This window comes from Passer montanus, unplaced genomic scaffold (assembly GCF_014805655.1).
Source record: "Passer montanus isolate IOZ18808 unplaced genomic scaffold, ASM1480565v1 scaffold54, whole genome shotgun sequence".
Lineage (NCBI taxonomy): Eukaryota > Metazoa > Chordata > Aves > Passeriformes > Passeridae > Passer > Passer montanus.
The window spans coordinates 2,179,268-2,196,348 of record NW_024370374.1 but is presented as its reverse complement, the minus strand read 5'-3'; the positions used below and the strand labels follow the sequence as shown (position 1 = coordinate 2,196,348).

The 17,081-nt window shown below is 37.5% G+C and overlaps 1 protein-coding gene across 4 annotated transcripts in view; it reads right to left on the bottom strand.

The window, feature by feature from the left end:
- The window catches only part of USP47 (ubiquitin specific peptidase 47), a 51,031-nt gene that overhangs the window by 12,114 nt on the left and 21,836 nt on the right, over window positions 1-17,081 (bottom strand). For 3 of the 4 annotated variants that reach the window (XM_039725167.1, XM_039725168.1, XM_039725170.1), the window contains 13 exons: window positions 16,848-16,993; window positions 15,969-16,048; window positions 15,036-15,185; window positions 8,916-9,011; window positions 8,673-8,825; window positions 7,143-7,310; window positions 5,177-5,308; window positions 4,396-4,472; window positions 4,028-4,083; window positions 3,369-3,481; window positions 2,389-2,493; window positions 1,144-1,351; window positions 621-736 (listed from right to left, as the gene is read on the bottom strand). In XM_039725167.1, the coding sequence (XP_039581101.1) occupies window positions 621-736; window positions 1,144-1,351; window positions 2,389-2,493; window positions 3,369-3,481; window positions 4,028-4,083; window positions 4,396-4,472; window positions 5,177-5,308; window positions 7,143-7,310; window positions 8,673-8,825; window positions 8,916-9,011; window positions 15,036-15,185; window positions 15,969-16,048; window positions 16,848-16,993 (1,600 nt within the window). The remainder of the gene's footprint in view (window positions 1-620; window positions 737-1,143; window positions 1,352-2,388; window positions 2,494-3,368; window positions 3,482-4,027; window positions 4,084-4,395; window positions 4,473-5,176; window positions 5,309-7,142; window positions 7,311-8,672; window positions 8,826-8,915; window positions 9,012-15,035; window positions 15,186-15,968; window positions 16,049-16,847; window positions 16,994-17,081) is intronic. The other variant, XM_039725169.1, reaches the window with a different exon arrangement.

Below are 17,081 nucleotides of genomic sequence, written 5' to 3'. Positions count from 1 at the left end.
AACTGAAAATTAAAAATACTCTCGAACAACAGGTTTTGTACAGTGTTCACAATTCTTACACTGAACTCAAATTTCTGGAATCACATTTTATAACAAATATTATGAAGTTACACCAATTACTGAATAATTCCACACAGAAATGAGCAAATGCAATCTCTGTCTTCCAATGCAATGGAAGCAGTAATATCCCTTGGTTTCAAACCACGTAAAAGTCAATCTGCATCTTGGTAACAAGTGGCTGTTGGGATGAAAAGGAGAGATTGCATGGAGAACATGGACAGCTTTGGATGTTAGGTGTCAAATACTAAAGCTGAATGGAAGTTACACTTCGGTTCAGTTGTGTGGTAAGAGTTCATTAGTTGTGTCACCAGCTGGACTCTCAGTGAGGTTGTTAAAGATACTAACTCTGCATGGAAGCAAGAAGCAGCCTGCTGCTTTCAGCAGGAGTGAGCAGGTGGACAAACTCAGCTGTAGCATCTAACTGAACCCTGCTGGACACAATTCACAGCATGATCTGCAAAAGATGCAGGCTCTCATTTTAGGTATGGAAATTATGACACATGTCACAGTCGCAATGAATGAAAACTCTTTAATACAAGTCCATAAAGACTGTAAATTACCTTTGAAATTAGTTGTTTAAACTCTGAAACTGTTTGATTTAAATAAGCTCGCACACTTATTGGAGGAGCAACAGATTCAGTCTTCAGGTCCACTACATGAACCTTTACCATGACCTCTGCAGGGAGGAGAAAAAAGAAAACAAAGGCACATATATACACAGAGAAAATTCAACAAAGGAAACACACGTGTACTTGTCTGATGTAATGATTAAGGGGCTGCATTAAATACAAACAGTAAGAACTTGAAATACAGTCCAATTTCAGAATTACATATTCTGATCAAATTTAATGCTAAAAAAGAAAACACCTTCCAGTCTGACAAATTTTAGAGTACCTTAGACCTGCCTCAACTAGAAGCAAGTCAGCAGCACAGCACATTATGTAGTTCTGAATATTGACTGTAAAATTTAGGTTTTCTTCTTGCAACACCTCATACTGAAGCTGTTTTGCAGCTCTGTGCTTGTGCCACCACACAGTACAGACAAGGAGAGACTAAAAGCATACATGTCATTACATATCTTACCACCAGGTTTATAGCACTGGAAAACTTGGTCAGGCCTTCTTGTTTCCAACAGTAAGTCAAACATGTAGGTTGACTTGACCCCTCCAAGTAACAAACCCATTGGGGTATCCTCTTCTCCTTCGTAGGAGCGCTCCAAGTAATCATGGAACTCATCGTATTTGACAAGGCGACAGCAGCTCAGGGGAACAGCCTCTTCTAAATCCATTAACTACAAGGTGCACACACAGAACCCCCCAACATTAGTAACAGCTTACTTGTGAGCTTAGTTCTTAACTTGCAAGCTAGAAATACCTCACTGGGCGCACATCTAGGAATCCCTTGAATTCACAACAGTCAATGTGGTTTCAGAAAACACATCATAGATATTTTGCAATATAGATACATGTTATATATGCATATATACATGCAATATATATACGTGTTTCCAAATTCAAATAGAAGCCTGCATGAAAATGCAGAGAAGAGGGAATTTAGAAAAGTATGTACAGAGGCACATGAAGACAGGCCCCACAAGTATTTTCAGAGGAATACATTGCCTATCACTTATACCAGATGGCATCTTACAGGTCTGAGGGAGTCACATCTACTAATTACTCTCTGTGCATCTCAAGGAGATGTTAGCACATCCCAAATATTTAAGTGCCTTGTTGGTGCTCTCCTAGCCAAAAACATACACAGCAAGAACCAAACAGTGCAAGTAGGTGAGCAAAAATTGATGTCTTCAGCTCCCACCTGTTTGAGGAAGGCAGAGATCAACAGATGCCTTGGTGTTCACTCCTGTTACTGAATTAGCTACCCAGGAAGATTCTCAAGAACTCTGTTATTATGTATCTAATACAAGGTTTTTACTGCAATGCCAATAGAAGTGTTCAGAAGTCTTTCAATTTGCTGAGGCCATGGTGAGCCTAACAGCAGCTCTCACTGTCTGATTTTAAAATAAGGGTATGCCAGATCTGATTTTAAAGAAAGATACTGCCTTTTACAAGGGCAGGCTGCATCACTCCAATCAGCAATCAGCTGGTGGCTACTGGCAGAAAACTTAGTAAAAAATGGCAAACTAGAACACCTTTAAAAAAAACAGAACAAAAAAACACATCATACAGAACTTCTCAAGAACCATCCCCCAAAACAACCCCACTGCCAAGCCCTCTCAAACACTCCACAGTATTAAAAATTTAAATTTGAAGACACTAAGCAGAAAACACTACATCAAACAATTTAACTATTCTGTTACACATGGCATACCTTGTAAGCTATTTCCACAGCTTCCTTCAGTGTTCTGTCCTTGTGAACTTCCAATTTGTTCTCCATCATTATTTGCTTTGTAGGATGCATGCAGAATAATTTAATCTTTGAAATACAAAAGGAAGAAAATTTATCATGAAGGCATTTTCAAATATATTTCCATTTAAGTTGAAAACACCATATTCAAGCAACCTAATATGAAATACACCTTTAGCTCTGCTTCAGCTGTGGCATGGTTTCCTTTCAGGTGGTTACACAACTGCAGACAGAATATGTCAAAGGCACACGAGGTATATGTGTGCATCTGAATCTTTCTCCCAGCTAGGGTACACCTTCTATAACCAGAACATCTTGTAGTCACAGGCTACAAGTGAGCAAATGTTCCAAAGCCAAATGCACATATGAACAATGAATGTGAAATTCCTTTTTCACAATAGAGAGTTACACATTTTGCAATGAGAGAACTTCCTCATAAAACAATCACTTGATTCATAGATAGAGCAGCTGACTGCCATGCTTCTAAGACACAGAGGTCCTATTTTGTTTGTTACTATTAAATCTAGGGTTGGAAAAATTCTGCTCTTTCTGCCAAGTAACTATTTAGAATTAGTTTAAGAAATACCATTGCACAAAGTCAAGAGTCACAATATGAAAAGATTTAACAGTAGAAAACACAATGTGCAGCATTACACATTCTTTGGAAGCAATTTTGCTTAAAATAAGCGATAAGTTGTTTTGGGTTTAATACCAATTCAAATCCACATACAATACATGAATTCAACAAAAATGTCTGGTGAATACCTCCAACAGATGCCTGCACTATGTAGAGCTCTCTAACAGGTGTGCAATTCATTTAAAAGAATTGTTAGTGCAAACATTTATCACAAAGGAGTCCTTGTACTGTAGTAAAAAACACTGTTTACTGTAGAAACATTTCCCACTAGCAATGTATTGTTACTCAGTGCAGCAGAAATTCTAACCTTGCATGTGTTGCGTTCAATTTCACGTTGCCTCTTTTCTTGTTCTTCTAATTCTCTCTCTTTCTGTACCAATTGTTTAATGTGCTCTGGATATTCATGCGCTTCAAGAAACTCTGCCAGTAAAAACAAAGCATTAGTTTTTAAAAAATACAGTTTTCCCACAGCAGGCATTACCTTTCCACCTTTAGGCATTACAGGTATATTTGAGTTATCTTTCTTGCCTTTTCACCCCATTCTTTTTCCACACAAACTTCCCACTATACCATGCCCTGTTCTCTTTTACATTATTTTAATTAAACGGAAGTCAGCCTCTTATTTCCCTTGCTTATGTTATCAGCAACACAAGAAAGTGATAGTAGCAAAAGATTCCAGTTGATTCCATTCAGTATGCAAAGCTTTTGTAGTAGTGGAGAAATACACTAAAGCTAATGACTGCACTTAATCCTGTTTTTACAATAAATGCAAGTACTCTTCCAGAAAGTGAATTACTTGATAATAAAAGTCTCAAGATATCATCTACATTGTGATAAAATAAATATTGCACTTCTGCAGATTAGTGTACTTTATGACATTGTTTCATCACAACAAACAAAACCACAACATGCAACACTTCAGTTTAAAAAAAACCCAACTTTTGCAAATACAGCTTTCAAACTTACTTGCATTTCTTGTTGGATCTTTCAATCTGTATATCAGCATGTAAGCATTTGTGGAGCTGGGGGAAGAGAAGAGACAGCTGAATTTATCACTCAGGAGACAATACTGGCTTCAGAAGCTGCTCTGGTTTCTTTATCTTTCAGTAGGGAGCTGTATCATATCTAAGTAATACACTAACCAAGAAGGATTTTAAAAAATAAATATCACATTATTTTAATGATCTGAAACAGCAGTCAGGATAGTTCTTACAACTATCAGAAGCATCTGCTAATAATTTTAAGGTAACATGTTAGGCACATGCACCGTGGCCATTCATTTCATTACACTAAAACACTACCAGAAAGAAAAGTAACATTACAGTAATACTAACCTAGCAAAAGCACTGGAATAATATCCTCTGCTTCCAGAAGATCCTCCATATGTTTTCTTAATATCTTCCTGAGTTATCTAACAGAAAATCAATGTAATGATTATTTGAGAAACTTGCACTAATAGAGATGCATTTATTCTCACTAGGAAACATGGCATCACACAACACACTATATTAATAATTCCAATTATAAAAATATTTCTGCTTATTTGCTAACTTCCAAAAACAATTTCATAGTGATTTGCTTCTCCATTTCACAATGGATGCTAACATACTTTTTAGTTTTTCAAGTAGGAACTTCTTAGAGAAAAAGATAGGTTCCTGATAGCAATAGCACCTATGGATGATAGCTGGAACACCTCCATGAGCTGGACAGGTTTAACAGCACAGTCTGGACTGTGACAGATCTATAATCACTTCTCTAAGCAAGAAATGCTCTTCACACGTACAGAAATTTGAAATACAGCCAGGTCTGTACATGAATGAAGGCTTCATTATGAACCCTCCCACTATCACTGCCAAGGAGAAACACTCCTTTCCCCACCACACAGAAATACACAGATACATAAATAAACACTTTCCAAACCCCTAGAAATGAGTAAAGCTAATGAGTGAAACATATGTATATGGCAGGACATTAGGATGAGATGATGAAATCAAGGAAATACTTGAAATACATATAATGAAACTGGTTTTATGGGCAGCTAAGTGGAAAATCACAAAACAGGAACTTATTGGTCCACTTATGAGTAGAAAACATAACTAAAAATACTATTTTTACCTTGCTAACATGCTGATCATTAAAGCTGTACCACTGATCATCACTAAAAGATTTTATACAGGCATAATAATGGCCACCAGCAGCACTTCCAGAATGAACCATGACAGAAAAGAGCTCATACAATAAAGAACTCTGTGGAGAGAAGAAAAAGGTGTGAAATGCATCCAGTGAAGAAAACCTAGGCAAATAGTAATTTTAAAAAGTTTTAAAATAAGGACACAAACCCAGGTATGTAAACAGTTTGAGGCAAAGAGTGGATTTGTGTAACAGAAATTAATTAATGCAATAGGCACTGAACAAAACCAGAACTCTACTATGCTAAACTTTACTCAGCAGTTTGTATCTACAAAGCTTAGGTCTATTTGCTATCACCTCTCTCCACACATGATGTTATACACTTTTTTTTCATAGATAAATGGATGGAAATACAGGGCACTAAGCACATGCCTTCAGTGCTGCACATAAATTAAAAAATAAAACTGAACCATACTGACTCAGAAGTGTTACAAGGATATTTTTGGACTATGTAGAAGAAACACTGTATGTTCTCAGCACATCCCACATCCATTATTAAGACAGCCAAACCAAAAAGCCTGGCTTGACAGCTTGTCTGCCTTGAGAACAAGTAGTATGAAATAACTGGCCAAAGCTACTGTCAATACTTGGATGTCCCACTTGCATTACAGACACATTAAAATATTCTGGTCTTGTTCCAGTCAAGTGACTAGAATTAATTTTTTCATCATTTCCAACTAAGACTGACAGTATTCAGAACATGTACCAAAAAAACCCTCTCAAATGGTTCAAGGTAAATACAAGCAGGTCCAGATGTGCAGATTAACATGCAAGTCAGCCTTTAAAACTGTTACTTTACAAGAGTACCAGCTGAAGCCAAACAGCTTTCTACCAAGGCTGAATGAAAGCTACTGGCTTAATTTCAGATGAGTTCACTGAACAATACATGAAGCATATATTGTAGACATCACCATAAAGTTCAAAATTTTCAATGAAAACTCAACCAAGTCTACCAGAGATCTCTGCCACCCCTGATGTCCCACAGCAGGATGGCTGCTATCCTGGACTCACTTGCTATTTAATTCCTTTATATTAACATGACTGAAGGAATATTTAACATTTGGACCCTTGGCTTCATCTGTAACACTGATCAAAACTTCCCAGTCTTCTCCTACTACTCTGCAAGATGCTCTTGTGCAGCTAAATCTGGTAGACCTTAGACAGCTGGCCACAAGTAAAACCACTGCTCACAAGGCAAAACAGGTCTTCAGTTTAAGGGAGATTTAGTATTGCAAACAATACTAGTAGACAAGTATTGTTGACAAGTAAAACCACTGCTCACAAGGCAAAACAGGTCTTCAGTTTAAGGGTCTGCTGCCAAAACAAGCCACTAGCAATTCTCAGTCTGACAAGCTGGGAAGACCTTTATGTATCTCAGGTGACCTCCAAATCAGCTGAATTCTTTCTTTTGTTGTAATGTCAATTTTTGAAAATTCAAATAAACTCACACACTCCCAACGTCTCACCTCACCTTCAATGGCAGAATTATATTTTTATCATTTAAATTTGTGGTGGGTAGACCCTAGTCAAGAACAAAGCATCCCTCCAGCCAGTCAGTCACTACTCCCCTCAAGAGGGATGGTGGAGAAAACCAGAAAAGCAAAAGTGAGAACTTTTTAATAGATAAAGGAAACACAAAAAAAATTAATAATGCAGTGATGCAAAGGCATTACTCAGCACATCCCCCCCTTCCCCCCAGCAGAGCAATGCCCAGCCAGTCTCTGAACAACAGCAACCTTGGAAAGCCCCCAGTTTTTCCTGCTGAGCATGATGGTGCACAGCAGGGAATCTGGCATGGAATATCCTGGTGGTGAATCCAGGTCAGCCTTTCCAGCTGTGTCCCCCCTTCCAGCCTCCTGCCCACCCTTCTAACACCCCAGTGCTATCATACCTTTTCACTGCCAGCTTTAGAGATCCTCTCTGCTGCACTATTGCTTTCAAGGCAGATTCCTTCATCAACTCCATCATCATTAGAAAAATCATTGCTCATCTGATCACTGTGACAACTGCCTTCATTTTCAGCTCCACTATCAGTGCAACTCTCAGTCTGAGGAGACTTCTTAAAAATAAGACATACACACTAACATTATACAACATTAAAAGCTACATGGAACAGGAACTAAGAGTGTGAAATGAAAAAATCCACTCTATGAAGCAATTAAATTCCTCAAAAAACTAGAGACCTCTGCAATTCAGCACCAAGAACAGACTTGTTTCTGCTGGTGTCTTCGGTCCACCTCTTCAGTATTCCTGGGCTTTGTGTGCAACTGAACAGTAATTAGGAGCTTTTAGACCTGGCAAGGTTATATTTGTTACTAGCCTATTCCATGCACTAGCTATCCCAATTCAGTACCTGGAAGTCTGATACCAAAAACATATCTCTTGTAATGTGGCCCTGTTGATCAGAACTGACTGAAAATATTTTCAATCACAATCAAAGATTTTTTTTCCATTTCAACTCACTGGACCAAGCCAAGGTATTACAGTAAGACTGATTAGTGTTCTGCTAGCTTAACAGAATGGTGTCACCAACACTGAATGCAGCTCACTCAGTATACTCATCTCTTACCTGATCATCTTGCCTCTGGATAATTGTTTTGATTTTCTGACAGTCATTAATTTTATCTGAGTTCTATTCTCCCAGATCAATCTTCATTGTTATTTATCCCGCTCTGAGAGGTATCAAATTCTCTACATGGCATCCTTCCTAAGACAAGGGTTTGCAGAGAGCCAGAAAAGCCACCCCATATGCATATCCAGGCAGTATTTATCTTATACCAGTGCAAGCCAACAAATGTTTTCAGGAATGAAATTAGAGGAATTACTTTGGTCTTCAATGCAAAATGCACAGTAAATACTTCTTGGTGAACGTAACTGCACAACAAGAATTTTGGTTAAAACCCGAAAAGCAAAAAGCCAGAAGACTGATGGGGAAAAAAAAAATTTAAAAATCTTATTTCTACAGTATACACTACATGGTGATTCAGAGGGAAGAAGTTCATTACTAATGATTTCTGGACTAACTTCAGTATTCAGTTTTGAAAATTTACATCATCTTTATGACCAACATGATTCAGACACAAGCTTCAGATAAATCTTCCCTTCTGGAATTGTAGTATATATGTAGAAGCCCTGAGACTCATGTCTTTAAATCTGTTGATTGAAGATGAAAGAAATCTGAAACAGCTTTTTTATGGAAGCTGGAACACCAACTACAGAGAACATGTTTGTTTGCAATACTAAAAAAAAAATCCATATGGACAGATTTAAAACCTTCAAATTACAGCACTAGCATGGCTAAAGAACATTTCATGTAGATGAATAATGCTACTTAAATGGGTTTATCAGACTGGAATTTTGATTTTCTGAATGAGAAATTTGAAGGAAGCTAAATGCTTTTCTCTGAAACCAAATACTTTACCTCATCTTCAACATCAATAAAGACACTCATGTCCAACTCCTCTGGAAAAGTCATGCGATCGTTGAGTTTAATTCTGTGCATCGTGGTATAATCAAAGTCAAATCTCTTCAGCTGTAATGTCAGCAGGTACGGGAAGTGCAAGAACCGCAGACCCTAAATGAAACAAGGACAAGATTATGCCCCTGTTGTCAGGATTGGTGTTTATTAAAAGTAATTTTTGCAAATCATTTGACCAGTCTTTACCTTTCTTGCATCACATTTCTTCTTACATCGCTCACAGAAGTACTGATTTGGGCCATCAAGGATCTCAGGCTGAATGAAAGCATGCAGTGCTTCTTCCTAAGAATAAAAACATGTTACCCCATTTTTACAGAGTGTTTACTATGCACGTATAAATTTACCATGAGATTGCAAACACATACAAATAATTAATTTAAATCTACCACCAAAATTTGATTGACAAACTTTGGGACAGACATAATATTCAGGTGAACATGACCAGAAATCAATCTTTCTACCCAGCAAAACCACAATTACTGTTAACTTGTATCTTGTTCAGCATTTGATGAATCCCAACTCTCTTTGGTTCAATAGTTACATTTACTCCTGTTACCTTGCACATCACATTTAGTCATGTCTTTAAAGTCAACTGCTGTGAAAATGAGCTTTTTAAACCCTGCCTTGTCCTTGCTCTCCCAGAATTTTGAGATGGTTCTTCTGCATTTCTAAAGGAGTTTTTCTCAAAAGATTCAATCTGCTATTTAGAGGGGGAAAGAGGAAACAGCAGTAAAAAAAAGTTTACTCAGTTTGTCAGTGCCCTGCACAAAGACAGCCTTAGTCCTGTTCTACCAAGGGTCTTAGGAAACTACATTTGAAGACCCTATTTTTAAGTGAAAGCTGGGGAAAGGACAGAGGGAAGAGTATTTGAGTTTTGCTCCTGAAGGAACGAGAATCAGATACGGCCATCTCCTATAAAGACATAAGTAGTGTCCTCGCTAAACCTTATGAGACAACTAAGCAGTAACTGGAATTTTGTCTTCTGACAGCTGCCTAGTTTGGGGTAGCTCAAAAAACACCACAAATTTTGTAACTGATACTTACACCCAGGACTTCAATGATTTCTACTTTGCTCCTCACTACAGCAATCAATATTCAAAATACAACCAAACTGATCATTATTCCTCTCCCTAACACAATTTGCAGCAATGACACTGCACATTAAGGTGTACATACTTGAGAATAAACTTGTTCAAACAGAATTCATTATAAGTATTGAGATGGGTTCACTGAAGAATTTTACCCAGAGATTTTCAAAGTTAAAACCTATAACCCAGTCAGCTTGCAAGCCAATAGGCTCTGAGTTTCTGAACTCCAAGCAGAAGCCAGAAGTTCTCTGCTTACCCATGAAGGTGAAAACAAATACAACTTGCAACAACATTTTTAAAATCATCATCTGTTAATGAAGGTCTGTGGCTGTTCCCCTGAAGTCTGAATAAGTAAGAAGGGGCTAAACTGGGCAGAGTAAACTCAGCAGTCATACCATGGCTGGCAAAGAACCTATGACTGGTATCTAAATCGTGTTGTTCGGCAAATCCCACTTTGGGAACAAATCAAGGATATGCCAAGTTCTTCCCAAAAGCCCCCAGCTCTTCCCTCCTCCCTTCTTTCTTTCCAAGAATGGAGGCAATTAGCAAGAACAACAAAGCAAGTATTTTCTAAAAGCTCTGTTGTTATTCTAGTAGAAAGGACTTTTAAAAAATGGACTGTATTCCAGGTGACAACTATTCACAAATGAAAGACCTGCCAAACTCCATAAAACAACTGTAAAGAGAAGGCAGTCATCTCAATTTCCCATTTTTGAGCCAGCCAGAAGGGCCTTTGAACAGCCCTGAAATCACAGCTCTTGGCCAGAGACTCTCCAGACATGTGAAAACCTTTTAGAGTCTGAACTGAACTGCTGTGTATTTCCTAAATGCTACAGAGGCTGAGTTGCTTTGTACTCCAGGGCCACAGACAGCTAGTGTTTAGTAAGATTATGTCCTGAAATGTGAGGAATCTCATTCTAAAATGTAAGAAAAGAGACCAAACAAGTTAGAACCTGCTTAAAAAGAAAGCAGAAAAAATGCATTGTTGTATTTTGACTATTATTCACAATTATTTCAGTGAAAGCAAAAAAGTTAATGGCAGATACAGAAAACATGAATTAGAAAACATCACATAATGACATCATAATCTGTGACAGAACTCTCTTGTGAGCCAAATGCCAGTTAAGGCAAGAAAAATATATTTGAAGTGTAAGAAAAATGTTGCAGCTCCTGCATCAACATGAATATAAATGGGAATATATGGAGGATGGGACATAAATTATTGTGTAATGCTTATGTACACTCATGTGATGTGCAATTTAACCAGGAAACACCCTACAAATTTTTACATAAGGCAAGAAGTGATGATGCTTTAGACCCCTGAGAAGGCAATGAAGCATTATTACATACTCTTGAGGTTTCACTGCTTAGCACTCATAGTGAGCCGTGCTTTGAAAGGCCTGATTGAAGCTCCTGGGACCTCCATTACTTTGGAGCTATATATATAGCCATGTATTTTTCAATCCTTGGATAATGACCATTGCTGCTCCCCAGGCTGACTCTCTTGCCTCTTACATAATCTTTACACCAAGGTTAGTTCTGCTGATTAGGAGGTTTCTTAATACAATTCCTACTCTAGAGTAGTTCACTGCTCTCTGCTTTGACAGTTTACTCAGCAAAACCAGGACCAAGCTGCCAAGCCTATCACAGCACACACCCCCTGCCCTGCAGCGCCACCAGAAGCCACTGTCACCTTAGGAGTTACCTTCGAAGTGGCAGCTGTTCTCTACCCCTGGAGTTACTGAGCATTTCCAAAATCCCCTACACACACACTTCAAAATAAAGCCTAAGTGATCAAGCTACAGATTAGGATGACAAAAGCGATTTAAACTTCTTTCTAGTTGAAAGAATCAAAAGAACAATACAGGCTGAAAGAAATTTCTGGAGATCATCTGATCTTAATCTCTTGCTAGAATCAGGTCAAACTTTAAGCATATTCCTCACAGCCTTGCCCAGCCAAGTTCTGAGTGTATTCAGTTTTTAAAATTCTGAGATTTCTATCACTTAGCACACTAATATGCTGTAACAATTCAACCTAATTATTGTATGGCTCAAGTGAGGCACTGCAGAGAACTTTCCCCTCCATAAAAATGCATTATGATCTAGTCAGTATTTTGACAAGTGCCATAGTGCAAGCATTTGTAAATGTGTAAATTTCTAAAACCTGTGAATAGGAGCAGTAGGACCTCTATGAAGCCTTACACAACAAATGGCATTTAGGCAAAACTGCTGGTGGAAAAAGCTACAAACTAAGTGCCTTCTGAGAACCTGAGTTTTCAGAGCTCATCAGTTTTCCTGTGCTCAAAGAGTACATTCAATGAAAAATACAAGACCTTGTTGTTACTGACCTAGCCTTAAAAACAAAAAGGAATTATCACATCATCCATATTCTGCCTTCATCAGTTTGGCAAGGACACCACAAAGTAAGTTCACATAAAGTTCAAAGTAATTGCTGCCCTAAGAAGGAGTACTTGTACACATAATTACACTCTCAAAAGAAAAGCTATGGTACAAAAGATTTTGAAAACTAACAATACTCAACAAAACACAACTGCATTTGCTACACCTCCAGAATACTTGGATCATTACTAGTTTCCTGGTACTACAAATCAACTCTCACTGTGTTAGTATCATAATTTCAGCATCACTGCTAGTTTCCAGTTGCATCTTTCTCTCCACTGCTCATCTTGCAAAATATATATTTTTTTAACTCCAAAACATTTCACCTTATGCCTAGTGCTGTTAAATTTAAAAAGACACTAGTACCTACAAAAATCAGAATGTGAATTGTTGCTCCCTGAAATATGCAAAATGTTTTTGTGTCTGGATTTCTACTGACCTCAAGAAAAGCCTGATTCAGGGTTTTTTTGACACCATACCCTTGACCAGTGCAGATAACATAAGTGCTTTTCCAGAAACCTTCTTGAGCCACACACTGACAACATCTCAATGCCCCAGAGCTTCCCTAGTGAGTTTGCAGCTATGCTACATGGAGTTGGGGGATAGAGTGGGGAATCAGAAAAATTCCAAATGCAAACTTAAGACCACACTGAAGAATTTCAGAATTAGTTCAAAGTAGGAAATAAAGAAAGCATGACATTATCCTTCCCAGTTCTTCAATGTCCCAATGCATTGAGAGGTAATACACATATAAATTAATGCAACATTTCAAGTATCTGCATTTCTTTGGTAATACACAATGTCAAACAGTGGGATAATGCTCGTTAAATGGCATTCTACAGATTAACCATATTCAAGGCTCATCCATCCATTCCCTCTTATTTGAAAGTAATGGAAAATCACTTACCTCTAACTAGAGTTCTTTGAAGGTAGTATCCTCCTTAGATCCCCTATCTTGGGTTGTGTCGCCTGCTGCAAGTTCCCTCAGGAGCTGACTAGCAAGGTCCAAAAAGTTTTACATTCCCTTCCATAAGCCCTATTAGCGCATGTGTGAAGTTTTGGATCTCTCAGGCCCCTTCACCTACACCTACTAAATCACATCATCTATGGATCAATGGAGGATACTACCTTCAGAGAATTCCATTTAGAAACAGGCGATTTTTCCCTTCTCCAAAAGCAAGTATCCTCCATATCTCCCCACTGCTGAAGACTACAGAACTAAAAATTACATCTGCTATTGATCATACATATGCAGGGAGGAGAATCAACTGAATATAATCAGAATAGGAATTGAAAAAGCTCAAAAATTGAAGCATCGATACAAGTTGCAACCATGTTAAGTTTGTGTAACAAAAATCTTAAAACTACTTTCCTCAATGTAGTAAACCCAGTAAATGCTGACTGAAAGGAAGAATATCATATACTATTAGAAGTAATCTGATCTTTCAGTCCTCATTCATTCAAGTTTTGTTTTTACCAATAGACAGTCTGTTTTTAGCATTACACCACAGACTTGTCCACTAAAGAAAAAACCTTTCCATTTGAGACGTACGAACAATGCATTATTAAATGCAGAATTAAAGTACATGAACTGAATTGTTTTAATTATTTTTAACAGATCATAAAAATCTAATTATTGAATAAAAATTACAACAAATAAAATTTAGGTCAGGGAATACTGCTAGAAATTAGGATTAAAAGGTGAAAAGGGAAGCCACCTGTATAAAACATCAATCTGTATTAAGACAGCTTCAATTAGCTGGACAGTTCCAGAAAATTTTAATGCAATCTTAAAAAGAATTCAAAGGACGTTACTAACTTGAATTCTTTTTCCAAGATCAATGTCCCTCACCTTTACTACTTCTCAAGATTGGTATTTAAAGTTACAAAGTGTGAAGTACTTTGAAGCTATACTGCAGTTTAAATTAATTCTAACAATTCTTAACAGAATTACTGTTAAGAACTATGGACTATTAGTCCTTTAAAAGTACTGCCAGCACACTAAATACAGAAGGAAAAATACTTTATGTTTAATAAACAAGCCAATTACACAAGTGTTTGTTTAAAATAACCTTTACTGAAAGACTTGTTTGATTTATTCTTATTCTTTCTCACAACTCCATCCATAGCATACTGTGGAATTTCACAGTCTGTAGTATTTTTTTTTTCAGGGTGGAAAAACTCAAACAAAAGAACTTCCACAGATTTACTAAGCAACAGTTATGCTTGCCAGCATCAGTAAAGCTGGAGCAAAAGAGACTACAAACATTAATGTAGAACAAAATTTTTGAATCATCATCAAATTAATTAAAAGGATATGGTATCTAAGTGACCTTTAAAAAGCACAGCAACAACATGGCAATTAAAGTAAAAAATTTATGTCAATGTTCTGTTCTTTCACTAACACTTTCAGTAACACTATGAAAATTTAGCAGATGTGCCAGTAAAAAAACCAACCCAAATAAAACTATGTAATCTCATAAAAATCTCTCAAGTGAATGCTGAAGACTTTATCAGGAAGAAAATAACTGATTACTGCAGCCCTAAGGCAATAAAGTTGCATTTCCCCTCCCCTTGTACATGCACCAGTAGGACTCATTGAAGGGCAAAAGAAAAAAAAAACCAAAACAAAAAATAAACCAAAAAGCCAAAAAAAAAGAAAAATCTTCTAGAACTTGCTAGCTGGTTCACTGCACAAAGACGAACACCCCAAGATGGAGTATCTAGGATGATACTTACCAGGGAACCAATTCTACCACTGGGGCATTATGTATTCTATGTGTGTATGATGCACTATTAGGACCATAATAGTACACACCACGCTAGCAAACGCCTGGCTGGAGCCATAGGGCCGGATGACCAGAGGGATATCCAGGTACGTGTCGATCCTCCAGCCTTCATAGCCACACTCTAGGCACCTCACATAGTCCTTCAGTTTGCCTTGGTACAGTTGATTTATAAGATCAGCCTGAAACAAACAGATGCAGCAACAGGGATTTTTTAAAAATGACCAATATCGTATTTCTTTGGTTTTATAAGAAAATACCTTTTTGTCAATTAAGTCTTAATTGCATGGCTATGCATTTAAAATACCATTCCCCAGCAGGACAACCATCTCCTGATTTCTTACTTTCCTCTGCCCAAAACATGTATCAAGCTTCTCAAATCATGTTACAGAAGTTTCAGTGTCCTTTACAGTCATGTCTTAAGCGACTACAAAAGCACTGAATTTTAAAACAAGCCTGATCTTGCAGACTGACCCTGCAGTCCTTTCCTGTGTTTCCAGAGACAATTTACCAATTACTCCTATTTGCCAAAACTGGCCTGCAAGAAGGTGGCCATTTATCAGAATGTATCCCATGCCAGGAATATATTCCTAACTTTCTCCTGCATTAAGAAGGGAGAGCTTGAGCTTCAAGTGGCCACAATAAAGCCTAATAAACACTGACAGCAAGGAAGTTATTGTGGGAGTTACACAATCACTTTCTGTGCATCAAATAAAGACCGAGTATAATATTCCAGAGTGCAGAATATTCCACTTTTAACTGGGGGAAGAAAACAGATGCAACACACTCTTGAAAGTCACACATCACAGTAGCTTAACTATCGCACCGAACCAGAAAACTGGAAACTACGACAAATTTTCAATAAGCTGATATTTAAAATTTAGCAAATGATTTTTACAATCATTAGAAAATCCAAACACCCACAATACTACATCACTGAATGAAGACAGTTTTTCCAAGCTTACCTGCTCCGTTTGCTTCCATTTCTGCTCCAAAGCATCAAACATGACTCTACAAAGCTCCTGTACATCATGCTGCTGCCATGCTGTTAAAAATTGAAGTTATTATTAGTTAAAATAGGAGATGTTGTTAGTCCCAATACTGACTGTAGCCTGAGAATGCTTCCTAAGAAACTACTCATTGGTTCAAGTGTGTACCTACACTCCTACCTATTCACTGTTCAATTCCACAGGCAGCTGCCTCTCAATGTAGCAAGAAAAATAAGCAGCCAGCTTGCTCACTTTGTTTATACATAAACAAGAACTGTGTACACAAGCAAGAATATGTGAAAATACAGAAGTGCTAATGTACTCTACATAGATAAAACAAACTGCTGCTGATTTCTGTCCAACTTTGTGCTGATTCTCCAAAACCCAACTTCTACCTTCTCATTATCATGTGGTAATGGAAAAACCAACAGGTTATGGGGGCAAAATTATAGCACACAAGTGTAAAAAAGGCACACATAGTGCTTGATTTAAAGTAGACAATAATATGGGTAATTCCATAAATGCAACATGGGTATTTGACACTTGTGATTCAAAAGAGAAGCAAGTTTCCTATAAAGAATTACTTTTTTAGAAACAATTACCATGTGCAATGACAGTTTAATTACAAAAATTTGTGCTTTCTACTTTAACAGCCTAAAACTCACAAATGCCATTTCTTCAACAACCAAACACAGTGCACAAAAAAGTATCCATGTAGGCGATTTTGTTTCCACTGAAAAAGTAGATTCTATTCATTACTCTTAATTATTCTGGTATTTCCCCCATGAACAGCAGTTTAGCCCCTAGCAGGCAGCAGCTGAAGCAAACCACAGCAGTTTAACAGCTGCACATTACCTTCACTACTGTCCCATCCAAAACTCCGTGTAACGTCAGTTGTTTCAATTGCCCTTTTTTTGCTGGTCTGCAGTAAAACAAACAGTCTTTGAAGCTGGTAGGGGATACTCCTCTCAGGATCCTCTTCAGATTCCTCAAATTCCCACCTATTTGGAACACAAGATATTCGACAAATAAAACTGCTTTGAAAACATTAATCATAAAGGCATTAAATCAACATCTACTACGTTTCAG